Genomic DNA, 24,822 nt, shown 5'->3' on the forward strand with positions numbered 1-24,822 from the left:
TAAAAATATATAGTTTCAAGTGGCTGTCAATGTGGATCGCTTACTTTCTGCTCAAGCAATTCTCAACAAGGGCCTCGAACCAACGACAGCTTTAATTAGAATTTTTGAAATTAGCGTTGCCCATATTTACAAAGCTCAACAAAGAAATGCAATCGGAAACACGAAAATTATATTTACTTTATGAAAAAGTTTTAAATGCTTACACAATATTGTTGGAGTGCTTCGTTAAGCCCGAATATTTAGAGCTCACGATATTAGAACGACGTGAAACGAGGAATTTATTAGATATGAGAGAAGAGAAAATTGAGTGTCGATTTCACAGAGGTAGCAAAACATTGCCGTTACGCGAAATATACGTTGGAGGGATGGTTCCGAACCTGGTCAGATCAAGACGTGATAACGGAGAATTGGATGAAGAAAGCTTGAACAATTTCTATATAAAGTGTAAAGAATTTTATATAGACGCAGCAAAGCAAATGAAAAAAAGATTTCCATTTAACGACACAGATCGCCAAGCGTTGAAATGCTTAAAAATCCTAGACCCCAAAGCAATTATTGACCCTGAAGTAAAAAATAATATTCGGTCGATTGCTGATATGCTTCACTTTTACCCGAATATTTGTCCAGATAATGTGACAGAACTGGACAGAGAATGGCGGATGTTAAGACATACAAACCTGCTATTTAAAAATGAAATCCCCGAAGTTCGTCAATACTGGAAACACATTTCTGAATTGAAAAATGAAGACGGTTCACAAAGATTCCCGATGTTGTACGACATGGTAAAAAAAACTCTTATGCCTGCCATATAGCAGCGCTGCCGTAGAAAGGTTTTTTTCTGCGGTAAGCGTTTTGAAAAGTAAACTGAGAAACAAAATGTCTTCTACTACGATCAAAGGCAATTTACATACAAAATCCGAAATAAACGAATGTTACGCATTTGATGCTACTGAAAATCATATGTAAAAAAATAATCAAAGGAGAAAATCAACAGTGTTAATATTAATACTGCAATCTGTCAAAACTCAATGTCAAACTCAATTGACGTTTATTGTTATCATCATAATATTTTAGGTTGTACAATACAGAAATTAAAATATTTTAATTTAATGTTTCGAAATTTATGATGACTAAAATTTATTCGTTTATTTTATTTAAATTTAATCTATAAATTAAACTTAAACGTAACTTTAAATCGTCCAAAGTAAGGTATTTATTTTTATTAAGTTTACTTTAAAGATGTGTCGCATAAGTAGAAAATATATAAAAAAGATTTTTCTTTCTTAGCATGAGTAAGAAGAATGACAAACTGTATATCTATGCCTTAGAGATCTTTTTTGCCTGTGGAATATCTTTTGGTATGTTATTTTTTTTTAAATTATTTATAGCTTATAAATATTTACACACATCTTAATGACAATGAGCTATCTGATGCTTTGAAGTTCTGCCTATAAAAGTAGGCTTTATTTGAAGTATTTTTAACCATTTGATTATGGATGTGTTAGCAACAATAGAAGCCTGAATTTTTACTGGCTCAGTTACACAAACTCAAAAGAAACACTACAAAGTATTACAATACAATATAGTATAAATCTCTTTGGTGATACAATAATTGAGTAATTTTTGTATCTATATAATAAATAATATTTTTTATTATTCTATAAAATGACATTATTAATACTTATTATCCTTAGGGTAACTTTTTTAAAGGCCGGCAATGCACCTGCAACCCCCTGGTGTTGCAGATGTCCATGGGCGGTGGTAATCACTTTCCCTCAGGTGAAGGCTCACCTGCTCGGTTTGCCCCCTATAACATAAAAAAAAAAAGAAATCAAAACTACTATAACCCATACTTATAATAGAAATTAGAGTTTAATTGAAGGGAGTGAGGTTCCTAATCTTGAAAACTGCATTACAAATTTCTGCTGTGAGACGTATTGCAGTGGTCAATCACACCAGAACAGTTCACAGAGATAGATTATAGTCTGAAATAGAATGTTGGTTACTTCTTTCCAAAAAATCAATACTCAATACTTGTCCCCCTTACATGCAGGTGAAGGTAGTAATAGGTCATAAGTATCTAATTTTGTGAAGTGTTCTTAAAATGTATGGCAATACAGTTTGTTTTCAGAATGTGTTCCATATATTTGAATACCTAGGGATGCTTAGAAAGTGCATGTAGATTACATGCACTTTCTTTGTTATCTTGAGCAAAATGGATGGCTTAAATATTTAGATTTTTAGACAACTTTGGTTGTATTAATATTTTTGATCTCCTTAGATGTTGTTAGGAATATTGCAATATAACATTTAATAAAGAGTAGTTAAAATTGTCTACCTCTAAATCTCATTGTCTTTGATTGGTTCCTAGTGCATTTACCCTTTTCCACTTCTTCAGTATCATCAAAAATAGTTTTTAATTGAATTTGAATAATTAATTGTGATAAATCTATTGACTAGTGATATAATAATATAGGCTTGTTTCCACTAATCATAAATCGGATGGCTTTGAGTTTCTAATGATAAATCATGATAATTAGTAAATAAAAAAACAACTTTTCTACAAAAATAATAAAAGATTAATTATATTTTTGGAAAATAAAATCGACAAAATGAGGCATTTAATCACGTGACATTAAACACCAATCAGAGTCGCGTGACGTCACACCTCGCGAAACAAGCGCGGAACGCTACGTTGTTGCTATCAATTATCATTATGGCAGATAAACTGGGGGTACTACTTGGTTCTGGATCTTTCAAACACTCTGCGATTATTGACAAACTTTGTTTTTTCAACATATATCTTCTTGGCATTCGAACTTCGTTGGTATACAACCTGGTTTCATACGCACTTGTGTCTTTACCCATAATATGATACTCTGTATAATTAGTATTATCATTTGGCAACTAAAAAAGTAAAAAGAGTTTGAATTATTACATTTTATAAAACAAAATAATATTTTAACTCAAACAAATCATAAAATCCTATTCTAGTCCTAACATTTTATAGGTTATGTGTGATATATTATATTTGCTAAATTCATTTCTTTTACTATACATTTATAAATAGATATATCAAGTTGTATTTAATACTTACATCGAAATGATCTTCACAGAAATAAATTGTGGAATTAGTTGACAAAATAAGAGCATCTTGCCTCCATGCCATTTAACCACTTTATTCGTATTTATTTATTGTTTGGTACGTATATGAATAATTTGTCTGGCGTTTTTATCGTTGTAGTTTCACATTGGGGCACCATACAGTATTTATAATACGAGGAATTCATTATTTATTAAAAAACACAATTGACTGTCATACACAAACACGGCTGTTTCGCGAGGTGTGACGTCATTCAAGACGCCATGACAATCTTGGCCTTTTTCGCGGTCAATTTCAAGTTCATTTCTAAAAACTCAAAATACTAACATAAAAAACCTATTTTTCTTAAAATAGTCTATTTTTGGGGTGAAATAGATGCTAAGCTATAGTTTTAAACTAATTTCCAAATTTTGTCAACTAGCCTATTGTTATTGTTATGATAAGTGTATTTTTTTTCTTTCACCACTACTAAAACACTCACAAATTTGAACATTTAAAAAATAAATTTATAATTAAATTGACATTGTACAATAAGATAAGATTAAGCAAGTTCTAGACCAATGATATTGCACCAATTTGCTGTCAAATGCTATTTGGCTATTTTCCTATTGTGGTTGAAATAGAATATATGTAGTTTCATATAACCCTGTGCGCGCGCATCATAAAAATTCACTAATATTTTTTTCATAATGCACAAACATAAGTATAACATAAAAAGCAACAAAGTTATTATTCATAACAAACATAACGTAATTATTCTAGCGGCAAGATACGATGGCCGTTTTGACACATTAAAAAAGTGATGTGAAATGTAAATTTATTATCGATATAATATATTCAAATCTTTGTTTTTTGCAAGTAATTTAATTCAAGTTTTTGTTGCAAGTAGTATCTGATTAAAAAGGTTTAATAAAAAAAATATAAAATCAGTTTAAGTAATATATTCGAACGAAATCAATTTAAATCAAAAATTGGAATTAGAATGAATAACTTTATAAACACATTACAATAAACATATATAAATAAAATAAAAAATTTATAAAATAGATAAAATATTTACTGTCAACACAAATATAACACCGACTAGGAGTCGAGTGTAAGAGTGTGACGTACACGTTACGCAAAAAAAAAAAAAAGTTATCTTCGCGGTACCCTAATATTTGTAGTTTAGAAATCACATTCGATAAATTTTATGACTAACTGCACGTCACTATTGACAAAAAAGAACAACAATTTGCTCCTTGATGTAATTATTTATTAAATACGAAACTTCATGACCGGGCAAACGTCAAAACGGCCATCATAGCGTGCCGCTACTATAAAGGGTTAATTACGTCACTTTACGATCTGACAGGATGTTATATTTGAGAAAGCTCTGTGTAAAGTGTAAACATAATAAGTAGTTATCAGAAATATTAATTACACACACTTCTAAGTAGTACTAGTAAAGTTTTATTAGTTTGTAACTGATATGCATTCAGTTTAAGTACTGTCTGTACCTAAATATTAAATTACACGTTTATATAGAAAAAGGTTTTATGTAGACCATTATACGTTTATATCTTAACTAGTCACCCGCCCCAGATTCGCAAGGGTGCATTAATGATACTTAATATTACTATATTGGCATAATATACGAAGTTCATTGCTTTTTGTCAGTAGACAATACAAACCGCTAGTTCCTGCATTTTAAATCTGTAATATTATTTGATAAGGATTAATTTTGCATTGCTTTAAATCGCTTCGAAAATTAGCCATTATTTCTCGTAAAAACTAAAGGATTAAACTGGTTATTATGGGTTATCCCTAAGAGATAGACATATGTACCTATACTATCGCAGACTTTTTTGTCGACCTTTTTAAAGTGTACAATATTGTAGTACAGTGTTTTGATCTGTCTTGTAGGGTTCAGCCAGCGTTTGCAATGTAAGCGCAAATAAATGTGTTTATTTACGACACCACATTAGAAACCTTTAAAAACTAAAACTATCAGTGTTTCTTTAGTACATTGTGCATGTGTTATACATATAAACATTCCTCTCGAATCACTCTATCTAAAAAAAACTGCATGAAAATCCATTGTGTAATTTTAAAGATCTAAGCATAAACAGGGACAGACCGACAGCAGTAACCGACTTTGTACTTACATACCTTGTAACTGACAATCTTGTTGAGTTTAACGCCAAGAAAACACAGGTGTGCGCTCTCACAGCGAAAAAGTCACCATTTTCCCCTCCTCCTTCCCTCTGTGGCACCACGCTGGAGATACATAGCAAAGTCGCCATACTGGGAATCGACGTTCGGTGCGACCTCAATCCAAAGGATCACATCGAGGCTGTTATAAAAACAGCCTCACGTAAACTCGGAGTCCTGAACAAGGTGCGGCGTTTTTTCGCGCCTGCTCAACTGCTCCTGCTGTATAAAACACAGGTACGGTCCTGCGTTGAATATTGCTCGCACCTCTGGGATGGCTCCGCTAAGTACCTACTGGAGGCCTTGGATCGGTTGCAGCGACGTGCGGTTCGCATTATTGGCGATGTAAAGGTCACCAACACCCTCGAGCCTTTACAATTGCGTCGAGAGATAGCGGCACTCAGCGCTTTCTATCGAATGTGTCACGGCGAGTGCTCAGAGGAACTATTCTCCCTTATTCCTGCTTCCCCTTTCCTTCACAAGTCCACGCGTGCTGGTTCTCGATGTCACCGCCTAACTGTGACATCAATTCCATCGCGTACAAAGAAATTTGGCAACTCTTTTCTTTGTCGCACTTCCAAAACATGGAATTCTTTACCAGCGCACGTATTTCCCTCCTCTTATGACCTGGGTTCCTTCAAGCGAGGCGTGAAGAGGCATCTTGCGGGCCGGCAAGGCGGGGGCGGCTAGAGCAGATCACCTTTCCCAACTGCACTAGCCGTCGTCGCGTTTGGACTCTACTACCACTTACCATCAGGTGGAGCAGAGTCATTTGCCCTCCCGGGCAATAAAAAAAAAAAAAAAAAACTTTGTACTTTGATACTGTATATGTAATGATAGTTAAAACATATAACGCTAATACGCCTATAAAGCTTCGAGTCGGCATAAATTTTTCCAACATATTAAATAATAAATGTTTGAGATAAAACCTTAAATAATTATACATCTAAACCTTCCTATCTTTCCTATTTCTATTTCTGTTCATATTCAATATATGTACTTAATTAGATTGACAAAAAAAAAACCCGCTGTGTTTCTTTCGCCGGTTCTTCTCAGGTCAGGGTGTTTCCTTTTCGGAACCGGTGGTAGTGTTTAATTTGAATATTAATAAGTAAGTGTAATGCTTCTATATTGAATAAAGGAATTTGAGTTTGAGTTTGAGTTTCCTCATGAATTACATCGATATAATATTTCATGTGCAAAAATCTATGCTGATAAATGAGCGATTTTCATGTCTTTTATGAATTAGCTCATAATAATAACTTTAATATGATTTGAGTAAGATTGTCTATTTGATTGGATTGTAGATGTGTACGTTTTAGCAAAGGTAGTATAGTATAGTATAAAAAATACACATTGATTGTGCTTTTTTCGTGCTCGCTCGCTAAAAAGTTTAATTAGTGGGGGGTGGTAGTCACTTTCCATCACGTGAGCCTCCATATAGTTTGTCAACTATATCATAAAAAAAAATTTACTATCTTGAAGTATCAAGTTATGTTTAAGTTTTGTCACAGAAGGACTAATACTTTTGGGACGGCTTGAGTTCTAAGTCGTATTTTAACAAATATCATGGAACAGAGTTCATGTTGGATTTCTGAGCACGTTTGCGCCGGCTATCTTAAAAATGTTGAATGAAAACAACATCTCATTTTACATTAACATTTCCGTTCGTGAACCTGTATCGAGTGGTTGTGAACATGATTAAATTATTTTGTTCATTTTTTTGTTCTGTTCTAGGTTCTCAAAGTGTACATTTTGACAATATACAGACATGGCTGGTGATTGTTGGTGAGTTTTTTTTTTTTTAAATTAATTTCGTATATTTTTTTTAATATTCTACCGATATTATAAACGCACACGTAACTCTGTCTGTTTGTTACCATATCGTAATAAGCAATAATTATATATTTTTATTTTATTTTCGGGAAACATACAGCATAGTATAATACACAAACATTTGATTCCAAAATGAGTCTTACATAAGCCAATAAAGTTTCCACTGTTACATTAAAACATGGAGTAAATCTAATAAGATAATTAAATAATAATTAATAGATAATCAAAATACATATATAAAATTAGGTTTTTTTTTAAAGTATTTTAAATTGTAACAGAAATAACCAACAAAACAAAGAGTATTAATGACTCGATGTTCTTTCTCTATAGCAAAATGAAACAACATCGAGAAACACGACAAGATTAGACTCAAATTTTTGAAGTTACATATTTGATTTATTTTGAATAAATCTAAAAAACGTGATAACTCAAAAATGGTTCACTTTTGCATCATGCATATGGGGATTAAAATTATCGCAAATAGTCACCCCTATCACCTCCTAACGGGAATACGTCGAATTACCAGTAATCCTGTATTAATATGTATACCTAACATGTATTTGGTTATTATTTTCTTGATTTTGATTTCAATTTTCTTTTACCTAATGTCATCACACGGAGGGCACGGAAGGGTAGGGTTGACAACCCTAGCTTGTATTCCTGAATTAAATTATTCTTGTTCTTAAATTACAAAAAAAAATGAGTAGTATGAATTTATTAACTTCTTCCCTAGAAACGTAAAATTATTAAACAAAAGTGTATGCTATTAGTTTCTTGGTAGTATGCACAAAGCGTTTTTGGTGCCATAATATCAATACTAATACCATATCTTTTTTAAATTCACAAATGCTAATTTAACACATACTGTATTAGTTGAACTAATTTTAACTGAGCTCACAAGTTGTAAGGCGTTTTTAAGAAATGTTAATTTTGTATCTTGTGCGAGCGTCCGATCGTCATGAAACTTAACAAAGAGGTATCGCGTGTACTGGATTGTAATTGTTATTGAAAGGTACATACTTAAATTTTTTATACACATATTTATGATGTCGAAATTTCTGGTATTAATAATACCTTTAATATGAATAGTCAATATATTTTTATTATATTCCAAATGGGTAGACCACTTGCACGTTTTCCTCCACCCATACACATTGGCGCTGTAAAAAATATCTATTCATTATCCACAACCAGAACAAAGATGTTATGTTCCTGATAGTTCCACTGGCTCACTCGCCCTTCAAGCCGAAACAAAACAAAATAATTACCTATACTAATTATTATTATCAACTTAATTCTCAATCAATTTGGGTTGCTAACTATACGATAAAAAAAAAAAAAAAACATTTTTAAACATATTTACTATTCGTTTATTTATTTATCTATAATTAAGATAAACAATACATCTGATATTCTGTAATGTATAATATTTAATTTGTTAATTAGGTAGTTATTATTTGTATAGTAAATTAACGAAATTGTCTCAAATATTATTGGCTAGGCCAAACCACAAGAGGGCAAAAGTCAAATATACAACATTTGACTATAATCAGTCGAGAGCTTGAATAATCTATGATATCCATGAATTTTAGGAAAAATGCAGTTTTGAACGTCGACTTATCGCTATTGACGTTTAAGTGTTATTGAAACTTAAATAAAATTAAAGTAGATATAAGTAGTTAAGTGTAATAGTGTTGTATTATTTATAAAAGGCATTTTAATCGTGAACCTCTTGTAGTGCTTAATATAGCTCAGCAATTATCATATCGTTAGGAATACCTAAATCTAAGATTTGTTTATCTTCATACCTTATTTGATTGGAATAGAGTATAAAGTACTTTGACACTGAATTGACGCCATATCATTGGTTGCCATTTTGGACAATCTACGATAATAATTGTAGTTTCGCAAAAAAAAAAAACTGTTATGAATGTCGGTAAGTTGTTCTCGGAATTTCGGAAGAAGATAGATAAGTTTATATCTAAGTCGTTTTATTCTTCTTGATTAATAATGTTATCTTTATTTATACTTTATAACACGACACTATTCCACTTCACAAATTATACTTAAAATTACCGACTTTTTTTTCATTTAATAACATTTTGTAGTTAACTCTCTTTTCTACGCCATTAGTAGGTGGACGGGTATAAATGGGGAAGCTAATGGTTTAATTATGGTCACCACTGCCCATAGTAAGTACTGTCTGGCGGTACGATATCTGATGAGTGGGTGATACCTACCCCTACGTGCTTGCACAGAAGCCCTACCAAGATACATAAGAAGCTTGTAATTTGTTTAAAATATTTTTGTCTTTTCAGCCCGCTATGTTGTCTACAACTTGATTATAAAAGGCATACACGAATCGAGTGTTCTCGGTTTCAACCACTTTCAAACTAGGAGTAAATTAGATTTCAACAAAATTTATGATCAGAGCAAAATCTTCCTGATAATATTCGCAGGATCTATGTGCGTCTTAGTTTATTCGAAGCAACGAGTTTTCGACGAAGGATTTTTATTGTTTTTTATTGGACACCTCATAGCAAAATATCCTGAAATTGTAAGTATAACAAAGTATTTACTCATTTTTTTATGTTATAAGTTGTCGCACGAGCAAATTGGCCACCTGATGGCAGGTGGTCACCACCGCCTATAGATGATTAAAACTATCGATGATTGAACTAAGATGTTCACTGGCTCATTGACCCTTCAAATCGGAACTAAATACTGTTTTTTGTCGGTAAAATATCTGATGAAACTTTAATGTTTGTAAAATAATATAATTATAATATTTTAATTAAATATGTTTAAGTGCTGGCTACTATGTATGTGTAGTACTTACCTTATTATCTACTTACGTTATTATCAGCCTAGCTTATAGTTCTTCCGATTATGATGTACTGAGTACGAATCTGGTCGGTACAATTCGGTCCATTAAAGAGTAATTAGGTTGTCTTAAGAAGTTTTTAACAGCTGTTCCAATTAGAAAGTCCCTCTGTCAGACGTGAGCCTTTCCTCTGATCTCTATACCATTGTGCTAGAATTTCATCGCATCGGACTATGAGAGGAGGGAATAGAGAATGCACCTGTGTTTATGCAGATGAAAATGTTATTGTTTGAGATCTATTAACAGGGATTAACCCTGTAACATTTGTTTCCTGTTGCCATTTTGAATTAACATTACTAAAGTACCCGTCACGAGAAGCTATAAATTATGTAAACAAACATCTTTTACTAAGTAAACATTTTATACTGCGAGATAATAATAAATTGACCATATTCAATCGACATGAAATATAAACGGGTTATATGAAAGTAACAACCTATTTAATTTAGTCGAATCATATTTTAACGACGCAAAGTGCTATCGTTTGTGTTTTTTGGTACCGGAACTCGTCCGTCGCAGGGATTGTAAACTATCGGGACGCCATTTTGAAATAAACGCGTCATTCGAGTTTCGAATGCGTACGAGTTTGTTTCATTGCTTTGCATATATCGCAAATCTGGTTGTTATTGTTAATTTTACTTATGAATCTGACGAATAATTATTCTTAAATAATATATTTTAATTAATATTTGTTACTTAATAATTTATTAAATCTTAAACAAATTCATTTTTTTTGTTGGTCCAAATGTTGTGAACTCCTGAACACTTGTTTACAAAATTTATAGCTTCTCATGACGGTTACTTTAGGATTTTATTTTTTTCGACGAGTAGATGTCACCTTTGAAAGAATCTTATAATTGTCTATCGAGTTAATCAAATTGGCTCAGTGACACGGTGTTATTAATTTTTAAATTTTATTTTATATAGGCATTGAGCCGAGATGGCCCAGTGGTTAGAACGCGTGCATCTTAACCGATGATTTCGGGTCGTGTTTATAAATCATCTCGTCCTCGGCGGTGAAGGAAAACATCGTGAGGAAACCTGCATGTGTCTAATTTCTGCCCTATGTGTATTCCACATACTCGCATTGGAGCAGCGTGGTGGAATATGCTTCAAACCTTCTCCTCAAAGGGAGAGGAGGCCTTAGTCCAGCAGTGGGAAATTTACAGGCTGTTAATGTAATGTAATGTAATGTAATGTAATATAGATATATTTACAGTCCTAACCTTTTCTCGGTCACACAGGAACAAAAATCTTCGACAATAAACTATGGTGTAGGAATGGCGTGCAGTTTCTTCGAAGGGTACCTCGCGCACATCATTCCCAATGATGGGGCACGGTTCGTGGGCTTCGAAGAGAACATCAACATATACGAAGCGAAGCAAGGCGTTGTATTTCCAGTGAAGAAATTATTTATAGTCATCACGAAGTCGCTCTACTGTCCCCCGGATTTGAAACAGTTCAATAAGAAAAACCAACGGCTTCCGTATTTGGAAGCTTGTCAGGTTAGTGCACCGGTTGGTTTTGTTATTTGTAATAGCATAATAACAATAATAGCTCTGACCAACAGCTTAGCACATTTTATATTTTTGCATTTACTCAAGTTATCCATGTAATTTTCTATTTCAATTGGGATTCTATTTCCCGTCCCAAGATATCGTGTGGGCGACCAATCATTAGCGTGCAAACAGACGTGAATCGTATAAGCTAATTATTATTATTCCTAATTTACCAGTCTCTTAATTTTTTTGTTAATGTACTTTCATCCTCGCCTGGCTTGCGTTTTACGCGTTGACCGTCAGGTCGCCTGTGTCCTTTCTCGAAATTGTAGCTTGATGCATACTGAATTTCATCAAATTTGGGTCAGTGGTTTGGCCGTGAAAGCGTAACAAACAAACAGACAGACATATATACATACAGACAGAGCGAGCTCATTTCCCACTGATGATGGTATAAACAGTTAGCAGACTGGCAAATGAGTTACCTGATGGAAACTGCTTACCACCACCCATAGTCTGCATCAATCACCGTGCATATCTCAAGTATAGGTCGAATCTATTATATAAGACGCGGGAGTGTGTTTCATACATCAGTCAGACATTAAAACTCTGGAAGTTCACATTTAATATAAAGGATCACTACTGTTTCAAGTCGCTGGAAGACGTGGAGAAGGACGTCGCCGGCGTCAAGAATCGCACGTACCGCAACTCCGCCTACAAGATCTACCGGCCCGGCCTCGCGCCCGTCTACCTCGCCGCCGAGTGCGCCACCCCGCTGCACACGCTGCACCGCGTGCTCGAGCGCCGCGCGCTCTACCCCGGTCGGTGCGCCCGCGACGCGCGCACACGCACCGACACGCACACACGCAGCCGCACCCACACACGCACACGCAAACACAACGCACATACACGCATACGCTGTAACGCTTGCTAACACACATGCATTATCTATTGTAGAACAAATTATTTTAACAAGCCTAATTAATTAGGTATGGTAAAACACAAAAACTTTAACGTATCGAATACTTGAGAGACTGTTTTTCGGCGAAAAGTCGTTAAGGATTTGCTGGAATTTAGCTCCCGGAGTAGACTTTCAATGTACGACCGAGTACGGATTATGATGGGCAGTTTTTTATAGAAGTCTTTCTTGTGAAGAACCGCCAAGCAGAATGAATTGTATTGGTTTTAGTAAAATGATTGAATACATACATTTTAATATTATTTTTTTATATTCGGATTCCGAGCATGATTGTACTATCTTATAACGTTGAGACAAAATGTAACAAAAGGTATGATCGCGAACAAAATCAGAATATAATATTGAATAAATGTTTTTTAATTACATTTTTTTACAGAACTCTTAAATATCGACACTCAAGAAATAGTTTCCGACTTCTGCACGATGCTTCGATCGATAATTAGCAAGAGTTCGGACTGTCGCGACAAATGCGAATTAGTTTTTTACGATGGTAATCTATTAAATATTTGTACTTAGATATTAAGTCTAATTTTATTAACTTCCAACTGCATCTTCGGTAGAAAAATTTTTTTTTTGTTGACTGTACAGTGCGATACCTTTTTTGTGTTTGTTATGTTTAATATTTCTTACAAAGCCAATACGGTAATGATCACTCGGAATAATTCTTGTCTAGCATGATATTCTTGTAATGTTTTTATTTTTACGTTCTTTTCAGACAAAGATCCAAATCTGAATCTAGCGGACATCCTACTCGAGAAGATAAGAGAGCTGGAACCGGATTTTGAAAATATTATTACAACTGAACCTCGGTGAATCCATTTCATCGTTAACTGCTTTTTTATATATTTTATGTATGTATGTAACATTAATCTAATTATCTATTTTTTTTTTTCAAGTTTTACACGACGGTCCTAAAAAGGATTGTTACCAAGGTTCATGAATGTATGTGAGTTTGTTTATCCCACCATTAGTTTTAGATTTGGACGTTTAGGGTATCGTAAGAATATTTATATCATCCCGAGTTATACTGGCTATAAATTAATTAATTCATTCTAATAATCGAACAATGGTGATATTTTTTTTCATTTTAAAGTATTTTTTATAAACATTTTAGTAAGCCCGTTCGTAGTATACAAGTTTAACATTTAAAATGTTTGGGAATTAACTACATTGCCAGAGTGGTGCCGCATACCATCAGGTGGCCCATTCGGAGGCTGCCTAGATATTTGAAAATATAATGACTATTGTTACATATTTGTATTAAAATATCTATTTTTATATTCGTTATTAACTTACCAAAGATAATGTTAAACATGAATTTCGTTGCAAGAAACAAGAGGCGAAATGATTGAGTGATCAAATCACGTGTTATTTCGTCGTGTTTTTACTCGATTGCACAGAATATGAGTATAATGTTATCGGGCTTCATGTATGTTTATATTATGTACACTATACCAATCGAAGAGGGAATAAAGATAAACAAAAAAATAATTACACATTTCATGCGATTATCTTATAGTTTTATTTTGTTTTGGATTTAATTAAAAACAATTCCAATAAGTACTTATATCCACTTGGAAAGTTCCGATATCAGCTTCGTTGACATTCAAAACGCCATTATTTTGTAAATCCATAATTTTCTGTCATAGACAACATAGACAACATTTCTGTCATAGATCATTCGACCTATGATTTCGCGACAATAACCTATCAGATGTTTATTTCATTATATGTTTCTTAGTTTTATTGTTATGTTTCGAATGCCTTAACAGATTTTAATGGGGATATCATTAGAATCTATTATCTATTCATCATCCCGAGTGACACTAGTTATAATTCTTTAATTACATAATCTGTGCCCTGTCGGCACAACTAAACGCCATTAAACTAAGAATTGAATCAATTACAAAGTTATCATTAAATCCGTATAAATGCCACTGAGCTGAGTTACATGAGACTAATCATTTTCCAATTGACGGTGATGGAGACCAGGTCGAGGGAATCTGTGTCCCCGGATTAAATATTAAATGTGGTATAAGGCGTGGTGAAATAAGTTACAAAACTTCTAAAAAGACATTTTAAATCCTTTGCATTTCTTATGCATTTGTTATATTGCTAATATTACTGAATATCTCTCCAAAAATTAGTAATATGTTTTTAGTATCAGACTCGCATTTATTATTCTGAAATCAAAGTCAAAAATATTTATTCAAAATAGAAGTGTTATTTACTTATTGAATGTGAAGAAAATAAATCTCACCAGTTCGAAAGAAACACCTCAGAAACTTTAGAAGTATCGGCGAAAGAAGCTCAGCAACTCAGAAATAGTAATTTTTTATGCTTTTGTTAAGCTCTTAGTATGTTTTTTGTTCATTCGTCCTTGCCATTTTTAATTAAGTATATATATGTATCTATACAAGTACATGTTAATTAATAATTTTGTATACTAGTCGTGGATGCTTGCAGAATTTTAGTGCTAGGTTTATTTCAGTCACTTGTTTTGTATTTCGGGTTCATTGACTCCAGGAATTTTTGACGAGGTCCCAAAGACGCGATACATTATTTAGGTTTTCTCTGTTATCGTAAATATCCTACGGCTTAAGACAAACAATGACTGAACAGGATTTTGTCACAAAAGGAGCAGACGTGATAGCAGGTGTGATAAGATCTAGGCTCAACTCTCGCTATGAATGTTTGAATTTTCAAAAAGCATCCATTTTCAGCCTATGGGTCTGGCTATTTGCATTTCAGTTCAAATGAGCTACTTATTGTTAGGGTTGCCAGGTAGCCGGACAGACCAACTAGTTTGGTCGGACATTTGGGTAAAGAGGCCGGACGGGTGTCCGGCCTCTTTATTATTGAAGATTTTGTGTCTCAAAATTAAGAGATACGGTAAAAAAATTGTATGTAAAATCAAGCTTTAATCTAATTATTACCATTAATCTTGTTAATGTCTAATGAAATTAACAAATATATCTCATTTGCAAAATAAATAAATAAATCGTAAAAAGCCGCACACCGTTTATTTTGGCCGGACTCGCAATCAAAAGCCTAACTATGTCCGGCTCTATCCGGACGCCTGGCAACCCTACTTATTGATATTATAGTAGCAACCGTAGAAGTAATGACATGACTAAATTTAAGTTTATCGTTTATATAAGTAACGTTTCTGACATCTTTTTAAAAAATATTGTAATTCATAGACATGACATTTTAGTGATATAATTTATAATTATTGATTAATTTTATATATAATATGACAGGGTTATGTCATGTTTTAAGATTAATTTTTTTTACCAAATTAGATTAGCTTTGGATAGTTTAAATAAGTATTTCGGAATATCTTATAATGTAATATTTTTAACTCTTGTTCAATACATTCTCAACAAAATAAAACGCTGTTCTAAAATACTTTTTTTGTCCAATTTATTATATTTTATTATGATAGCAATATTTGTGATACATTTGTAATTAAACTTTTTATACCAATATTTTTATGTTTTATTATATTCCGGTTTGAACAACGAGTGAGCCGGTGTAACTACAGGCACAAGGAACATAATATCTCAATTCCTAAAGCTGGCGGGGCATTTGCGATGTAAGTAATGGTTAATATATTTTTACAGCACCAATGTGTAAAGTAACTACTTATCAGGTAGCCTGTTTGTCCGTCTAATTGAATATCTCGATGAATAACCCACTAGTTGTCAACGTTGCGACACAACGTCCCTGGTTCAATCTCAAATCTCATTTGAGATTGAACCTCCTCCTCCTAGACGAATTAAATAGGGCAGAATAGCAAATATATATTATAGAATTAACTTTAACAACAATTAAATAAGAGTAGTCGTAAGAATGTATAGAAGGATGAAAAACTTATTAATTTGATTTTTTGTAATCCGTACTTGCTTTTAACTAAAGTTTGTTAAACTTAAATAGTAAATTATTTAGACCCAGTTATTCTATTCTCTTTGATAACTCTTTTCTGACCTATATACAATTTATATGTCGTGAGAAATATTTTCGTTTGCTTTCTTACAATATGTTGAAGTTCTTTCATGAAAATTGTGGACCAAGACGTAATTGTGGACCACGAAGCGTGCTATTTTATTTAATCAATGAGCGAGCGCGGTGTTAGAGTTAGCCGTCAGATGGTACAAACCCATTTTCTGAAAGCATAATTAATGTTACTGTTGCTTATTACGCTCTAAGATTATTAATTTGATAAAAAAATAAGCGATATTAATATGACTTAAAATGCAAAACAAAAAACTTACAAAGACGGTATAAAAATTACGTTTGTTTCAGGCTAAAACGCCTAAAGTTTTAGTTTATAGATATGCTGTTTTCCCAATGACAAATAAATATATAAATATTTTAAGTTATTTTTATTTGAAATAGTCGCTAGAGCTAATTTCTACTTAAAACTTTAAGAAATATTTCAAAACTAAAATGACAATAAGTTACTTGTCAATTGCCGCAATTTTGAGGTATCTCTCATCTATACGTCATTGTCATTTGCCAAAACAAATGCACGTGTGACAGCACATTTACAATATATAGTTTTATGGAAGTAATTTTATAATTCACAATAAAAATGGGTAAAAGAAAGTACGATAACGAATCCAGCGAAGTGACGAAGAAGAATAGAAGTGACAGTCATTCAGAGGGAAATGATAATATGGATGTCGATGCAGAACAACCTCAAAATGAAGAGGATTCTGAAATTGAAACCACAAAATCATCGAAATCTCAATTATTTGATGTTAAACACTTCAGAAAGGAACTAGTAGGAAAACAAGGACAAACTATGGGTGAGCTATTACTATATATAATCAATATAAATAGAACTTCTACACTTATGTTACACTTTTTCTTGCCATGCATCTAATTTTCATACATTATGTTTAATAGATAATAAATACATAAATAAAACTACATTATAGCATAAAGTATGTATAAAACATACATGATTTCATTACTACAAGTATTTAAAACATGATATTTACCATGTTTTTTATTTTTATTTGGTGAAGCTCGATATTTCGACATTATATACGAATGTCTTGTTCAGTCAATTCCTGGTTGGTCTTTGTGCAATCACTAAGTCATTAATTCTACTCCTAAATGTCAACTTTAATTGACTTATTCACTCAGTTTATGAGTGCACAGACCAACATTTTAAGTCTTATTGCTCAGAAGATATTTATATTAATTACGTTGTCAATGGATTACCAATTACCATTAGGTGGTCCATTTGCCTGCCTGTTATATCTGTTTTAAATTATTGTTGTTTATAATTTATATAATTTGGTTTTTTGGTATTTTTCAGCTTTGACACAGTTTCTTCAAGTCTGTCTCAATCCAGATTGTGATGTGGATTACATGTTTAAATACCTAAAGGCCGGAGGAAACTCTCATGAGATATTGAGACAGATAACACAAGACAATAAAAAGAATTTAACTCTGGCAACACCAGCTTTTCATCTCTTTCACTTAATCATACTAAAAGTGCAATCTTCACTTCCACACATGATAGCCATTACAGAAGAAGCTTGTCGGTACTTCTTAAATACATTTATTCCAACCATTGAAATCATGGTAAGTGAAAATTCAGGTCCACGTCATAGAAAAATTGTCTTAAATCTACTTACATCCATGGTGACCTTAAACTCTGAATTAGGTGTAGAAATTCTTAATCAAGTACCTTTGACACCTAAAAATTTACAACATGTTGTTGAGAAGCCAAATTATAAAGAGAAAGACAATGTCCGAACGGCATTTGTACATTTTATGACATCATTTCTTGTCGACGGTCATTTGCCTCTGATAAAAGCATTGCTTGAAAAACAAGGTCTACTGTCATTAGTCATCCCTGGATTGGTTCAAGATGAGGCAGATGCCGTACTGATGTTCCTGAATATATTAAAAAAGAATGTCATTGACAATACTTTCATTTCTAAAACATTAAAATTAAAAACATTCAGTCATCAAGTTTTACACAATTTATTCAGATTGTTTACATGGAAAGGACCTCCAGAATCAAGTAATGAAAACAAAGATGAGTCTCGAAATGAGATAATGACATTATTGTCTGATATTATACTCACATTGTTCACATCCCATAAGCTCGGAATTTATTTCATCGACCCAACATTGGGCACCAGTGATGCAAATAAAAATCAAAACCTTTACAAGGCTATGCAATCATTAAAAAGACCTTGGGAAAATGAATTTCAATCTGAGGCTGTTCTTCAGATAGTCTACAAGTGTCCTGACCTTCACAGAGCACTTATTAATGTTATAGAACCAAGTTTCCAGCCACAGCATTCCCTTATTTGGGAGAGAACTACAGATTTTATTTTAAAACTACTGGACAAACTGAAACCTGAAGAAATGGTGACAAGGTTAAACAATCTGAATCCTCACCAGACTGCAAATTTCGTAAGATTCGTTACAATGCCGGTACCTTTATTGAAATTAATAAACACGGGTATCGGAAAAGATCAAACAATTTCTTTCTACTGCATTAAGGTACTTGTAAAAATGTTGCAAACATTAAAAAGGTACATGCAAATTATCGAATTGGATGACTCAAATGTTAAGATTCTAGAGCTTAAAAACAAACTTGAAAACTTCCTGCCTAAACACATGCCAGCTCCAAATTTAATAGTATCCTTGATTAACGACATTATTGATGATAAAGTGAGTGAGGAAACTCCACAAGACTACAAACTACCAGCACAAAATAAAGCAGATTCACTGCTATCTTTACTGGAGCTGCTGTTGCTTTATAATTATCTATATCCAGCCTCCATTGAGACCATTGAAGGCACTATTAATATGAAGAAGATTTTAGATATTTCCACTACACTTTCATCTGGTCATATTTCCCTTTTGAAATTTAAAATAGTTTCTCTATGGCTCGCATTGGATAGTTCTGTGTTGACATTGCAAAATTCAATGTTTAAAGATTTGTTTTTAATAATGTTGGACATTTTTACGAATGATGAAGACGATACGTGGGTGGAAGCGAAAGATACCTTGTACATGTTCTTTAAGAATACTGAAATATTCGAAGCCGATGAAGACGAAATACATTTGATTCTTTATACGTTAAAAAACAGTGAAGTAAATCCTATATCCTTGATAGGAGACGTTATTGAGAATGTTTTAAAAAATAGAAATGAATTATCAGAGTACATCAAAAATCAAATGGTTAATTTTGAGATTTCAGACGAAAATAGTATGACGAATTTAGATAAACTATTTAATGATTTGATGCACGGTAAAATGATCGAGGACAGTTTTTTCTTAGAAAATAAAATGCCTTCGACGTTCATTGTAGGTTGCATACAATATATACAAAATAACAAGGATGCTAAAAATCAATTAAAATCATTTTTATGTCTGTACATAGCTAATTTGCTACACAGTAACTATTCACCCCAGCTCACAGAAGTTCTAATGAGTGATTCTAAATTAGATATCAGAACTTATATCGCTGAATGGACAGTTAGACCGGTTTGTTTTCCAGAAAACAAAAGCAATGATGTTACATTAATAAATATATCAAAATCGGTAATTGGAAATGAAGATATACCTTTAACAAATATATTTCCGTCATTAGTAGAATCATCAGATGAAATTGATTTGTCTATAATGGGTGTGAACTACAAAATAGATGTAACAAAACAGATAAATAGTTCAGATTTATACATATGGTCGAAATATCTTATGTTTTGTATTGTAAGATTAACAAATATGGATAATCTTACACGGGAACAGCAAAAGAAGATTTTAAACTATTTCGAAATTATTATTTCACTAGGAAAACGACACCTCATGCTCAATATTTGCAGGAGTATTGTAATGAATATGTTTAAGAATGCCCATTTCCTTAAAATATTCCAACCGATCGATTTAAACAAGCAATCATCAAATATTTTGGCCACTGAACTACTTGTTAATATAATAGAAAAGAATAGGGATATTATAAATTATCTCAATAGAAAACATTTTCTTCTAAAGTCATATCAACAAAAAACTTACAGCGAAATTGTAAAATGTTTCATTAAAATTAAGAAAAGGAAAACAGTTAACAGTGACCTAACTATACGTGTTCTAGAAACCGTGGGTCTGTCTAAAGATGATGATTTAAAAGTATTTGAGAGTATATTTTCTGCTGATACAGAAGTTTGCTACAAGGAAGACAAAGAACCAAGTCTCGTACTGGAATTGCTCTGTGTATTGATTAATAAATATTCCGATTCGATTTCATTAGAATTATCTAATGATGTTCTGACAAAATGTATGGATTTATATGGAAAATTGTTGTCCTTGAAAGAGATTATACCAAATTTAACCAGTATAGAGGAGTCGTTAGTAAAGTATTTCGAAAACAAACCGCATCAAGCTCAAAGTGTGAATGAGGAACATTTTAAAAAGTTCTTTTACGCGAACGCAATTAGAAAAACAACTTCGTTGTTAGCTTATACGATTCTGAAATTTAACAATAAATTTTGTGACATTTTTAAAGAAGAAATGAATAGAGCTGAAATACGCAGCCAAAGGGAAATAACTTTACCATTAGGTAACGCTATAATTGATCATAACCAGTATCTATCAGACAACAAAGAAATACTTACTATGATTTATAATGAATATAAAACAAATATCAACAAGTTCTTAGAGAAACCACATAAAGCTGGTCAAGTTTACTTAAATTCTTGGAAGTTTATTAGAAAATTGCTTATTGAATGTACGGAGTTAAATGATTGCCAGAAACTATTTTCGAAGTGCCATAAATTTGAAATAGTTGAACTAAGCCATGTCCACTTAATGCAGACCGTGTTTTTGAAGTTATGCCTCTCGAAAGATGGTCACAAAAAGGAATATCTAATTAATTACTTGTTATCCATGTTAAATACAACAACATTAGCGGTTAAAGATAATAAAGACGCTAATGTTTTAAGTGATTTAGTTTCCAGTGTCAGTGATGTGATACAAATATGTAAAACAAATGAAAATTTCCAAGTAGACCAGAAGGAAGAGTTCAAAAAGTTGATAGAGAGTGTAATTTGGCAAAATTTCTGTAAAGCCGTCCTTAAAGATTCTTTGAAAATAAGAACAGCCGTGCAAGAGAACATAACTGGACCAAAACTTCTATCATTGCTTTCATCCCTTGTGAAATTATTTTATCCAAGCGATCATGAAGACATCGTGACACTATTCGACATGGTGACGTCACATTCGGAGTTTTTAAACGTCATGTTAAGTAATTACAGTCCAGATATAAAGTCGCGTCTTTTAGAGTTTTTGCACGTTCTTATATCTACGAATAAGTCAGTTATGAAAACTCCACAAATACCTGTATATTTGAGCGCATATCGCGCCACCCGGAGCCCGAGTGATAGATTGATATTAACGATACTAAAGTTTTACGAAAGTAATGATTTGCCTGTCAACGAATATAAACCCTACCTTTGGGGAGATTCGGCAGCAAACCATTATGCAATCAGAAAGAACAGAACGTCAACATTATGGAGTCATCCAACACCTAACCAAGTTATTAATTTACTGGATAAAGATATTATTGAAAAGACGGTTAGACTTTTCCCTGTAAAGCAAAAATTGGAATATAATTACGAGTTACCTTCCCAAAACTCATATAAAAATAGTTTAATGAAGAGATATCTCGACGGAGCTTTACGCGATGTCAAATCTAAATCAAATGCTAAAGATACGGAAGAGGCTATCAAAAATTTACTGTTAAAAGACGATTACCGTAAAATTTTAGCTGAAGCACAAACAGACGTCGTTTCAATCTCACACGAAGAAAATAATGAAGGGATATACGACCCTTGCTTTTTGTTTCCTCTTCTGAGTCATCTCCTGGCCCCAGGCTCCGTGGCTTCCTGTTTTAAGCTGCTAAGAACGGGCCTCCTGTCCGTGCCAGTGATGGGACTCAGTTCGCATTGTCCGCTAATGCGCGCGGCGGCTTATCATGTTTTGCATAGATTCTGTTTGTTGCTGGAAACTGAGACGTAAGTAACTTATTTTTTTTTTTTTTTACTTTATCAAAATAACTGATTACTTTTTTTTCTTAAAATCGTTATGTAATTGCTATGGTAGGCCAATTCCAATGTCCAATTCCAATGTTAGGTTGGAACAATTTAGTTTATGAATCGACGTGATATTGGTTGAAATCTAAAATAAACTATAGTATTCATTATGGATTAAATTAAACAGTTAGGTGTAATAGTGTTGTATTTTAAGTAAATATATATTAATCATGAACTGTTTGTAGTGCATAATATAGTAGAAATATTAGCAAGGCGCATGGAAAATGTAAAACTGAGATTTGTATATCTCGAATACTTGCGCCATTGGAATTGGCTATATGTCACATTACATTTTAGAACTTATTTGCTGTAACAAAACTAAATTAATAAATATAATAGTTTTGACCATTTTATAATATATTTTTCAGGAGACACAAAAACGACAAACTACTTCTAATGGATTTCATTACAACATTGCGTCAAAGTTTATCTACCGCGATCAAAGATGCAGCTGCCGAAGGCGAATTGAAGGATATTAAAAATCCTAAACTACCTGCAACCGGTGCTTCATATTTAGCCAAAGCCCTTTTAGTAGTAACTTCACCATCTGAACCACTCTATAAGCCAGTTAACAATTTTTTAATCGCTAAACAGTTTGTTGACCTGACTATTGTCCCAGATTTTCTAAGCCTCTTTCATGATAGCAATGTAGAAGCGATGGACAGAAGAAATTGGATTCTCGATGTCATAAGAGACGGAACGAAATCCATGACAGATGTCAACGTAGTGTTCAAAACGATGTGTCTGAAAATGATATTTGATTTCTATAATACAGTCATGGCGGACAGGAAGACGAAGGTGAAAATTTTAGGCGCACTAAACTCAATTGTTTCGATACCTAGATCTTTCGAAATTTTGGTCGAGGGCTACGGGTTCATGTCCTGGTTGCATTATGTGGTTCGTAATGTTAAGAAAGAGGATAAAACTATCGTGAAAGAAACGTTCGCTTTGATCGGGAACATGATTCATAGTTTGGGTATCAATATTTTTGTTAAATATTGTGCAAAGTTCGGTGTTAATGGTAGCGTTGAAGGTTTATATGATTTTAAAATTAAAAGCGATGTTGAATATGAGATTTTAAGTATTGTTTATGATTTGCTACCTCACACTGATTTGTTAGAATTCGACGATGTAGTTTCTTATATTAAACTATACAACTCAATTACCAAAAGGTCGATTAAGTTTTTAACGAAGAAGCAAATAACTAATATTGTGACTAAATGTTGCGAGCGTTGTAAGAAATCTGAGAGTGTAAAGTTAATAAATCAGGCGATACTGATGAATAATCCTATCTTGTTAAGTAGCAAGATTCTTACAAACTCGATTACACCTGAATCGAATCTAATAAATGAACTCGTACAGCTTGTACATACATATGTCGTTTCGTAAACAGTGTTTAGTTTAAGACTACATTGAGAATATAAATGATAATTGATTACTTGTGTGTTTTATTGAAATTCCGAGACGTAAAACAATTTTTTAATACTGTAACTTAATTAATATTCATCTAATTTGAATATTAATAATTTGATCTAAATTGTTTTTTTTTTTGCTGACTGTATTCTTAGTCGTCGCACGCGTACTAACACGTTTTGTAAGCAGACGCGTCGCTTATACAAATGTGTGTCGGTAATTTGTAAGGGAGGGGCGCGCCTTCGTTTATAAATAGATATATACTATGCTGAACATTGTTTAATGGTTGTAGTTATCATGCTGTTGTCCTTGAATTGACATTGAAAGAGAACATTCAGAGAACGTTTTTGGACAATGGGATACACGTATATAATAAGGTACCGGGAAATGTAACTAATTTACCATTTACAAAATTTAAAAAGCTTATTAAGTATATAAATCTTATTATTCATTAAAAGAGTACTTTTTAGAAAATAAACGCCAGGATTTAGACTCGGGTTCCATCACAGGACAATAATTATTGTAAAAAAACAGCATTGTAAATCTGTTTATTTGAAAAGAGCAACTATGCGAGTTTCTTGCCGTTTCTTCTCGCTGGAGACTGCTTTCCGAAAAGGGTAGTATTTTAATATCGATGATTCAAAAACGCTTCGTTGTGAAGTTTACTTGAATAAACTTGATTTGATTTAAAGAAGAAGACAGCATTATTTAACAAATCACCCTTTTCTAAGACATTTATAAGCAACTGTCTTCCGATAAAAACACAAATCATTATTCAAATATAATTAGAC

At 32.8% G+C, this 24,822-nt stretch overlaps 2 protein-coding genes across 3 annotated transcripts; both read left to right on the forward strand.

Moving 5' to 3' along the window:
• The first annotated feature begins 1,085 nt into the window (after positions 1–1,085).
• LOC125069902 (stimulator of interferon genes protein-like) lies at positions 1,086–15,478 on the forward strand. 2 transcript variants are annotated; one of them, XM_047679508.1, is made up of 8 exons: positions 1,086–1,209; positions 1,288–1,358; positions 7,034–7,084; positions 9,451–9,689; positions 11,261–11,521; positions 12,168–12,336; positions 12,871–12,984; positions 13,210–15,478. In XM_047679508.1, exons 2-8 carry the CDS (start codon positions 1,289–1,291, stop codon positions 13,305–13,307), a joined length of 1,002 nt encoding a protein of 333 aa, XP_047535464.1. In that variant the 5' UTR covers positions 1,086–1,209; position 1,288; the 3' UTR covers positions 13,308–15,478. The 2 variants fall into 2 exon arrangements, with proteins under 2 accessions (XP_047535464.1, XP_047535465.1); XM_047679509.1 differs by having other exon boundaries at positions 1,163–1,204.
• A 1,545-nt stretch (positions 15,479–17,023) lies between these two features.
• Positions 17,024–24,056, forward strand: LOC125069837 (nucleolar pre-ribosomal-associated protein 1). The gene is made up of 3 exons (XM_047679429.1): positions 17,024–17,308; positions 17,827–22,540; positions 22,987–24,056. Exons 1-3 carry the CDS (start codon positions 17,092–17,094, stop codon positions 24,005–24,007), a joined length of 5,952 nt encoding a protein of 1,983 aa, XP_047535385.1. The 5' UTR covers positions 17,024–17,091; the 3' UTR covers positions 24,008–24,056.
• Positions 24,057–24,822: the final 766 nt, after the last annotated feature.

This window comes from Vanessa atalanta, chromosome 16, assembly GCF_905147765.1.
Source record: "Vanessa atalanta chromosome 16, ilVanAtal1.2, whole genome shotgun sequence".
In the NCBI taxonomy this organism is placed as follows: Eukaryota; Metazoa; Arthropoda; class Insecta; order Lepidoptera; family Nymphalidae; genus Vanessa; species Vanessa atalanta.

Excerpts from the sequence above, each read along its gene's own strand:
- LOC125069902 (XM_047679508.1), top strand. The coding sequence starts at position 1,289 with ATGAGTAAGAAGAATGACAAACTGTATATCTATGCCTTAGAGATCTTT. Across the intron at positions 11,522-12,167 it reads CGTATTTGGAAGCTTGTCAG|TCGCTGGAAGACGTGGAGAA; the intron begins GTTAGTGCACCG and ends TACTGTTTCAAG. Across the intron at positions 12,337-12,870 it reads GCGCCGCGCGCTCTACCCCG|AACTCTTAAATATCGACACT; the intron begins GTCGGTGCGCCC and ends ATTTTTTTACAG.
- LOC125069837 (XM_047679429.1), top strand. The coding sequence starts at position 17,092 with ATGGGTAAAAGAAAGTACGATAACGAATCCAGCGAAGTGACGAAGAAG. Across the intron at positions 17,309-17,826 it reads AAAACAAGGACAAACTATGG|CTTTGACACAGTTTCTTCAA; the intron begins GTGAGCTATTAC and ends GGTATTTTTCAG. Across the intron at positions 22,541-22,986 it reads TTGTTGCTGGAAACTGAGAC|GAGACACAAAAACGACAAAC; the intron begins GTAAGTAACTTA and ends TATATTTTTCAG.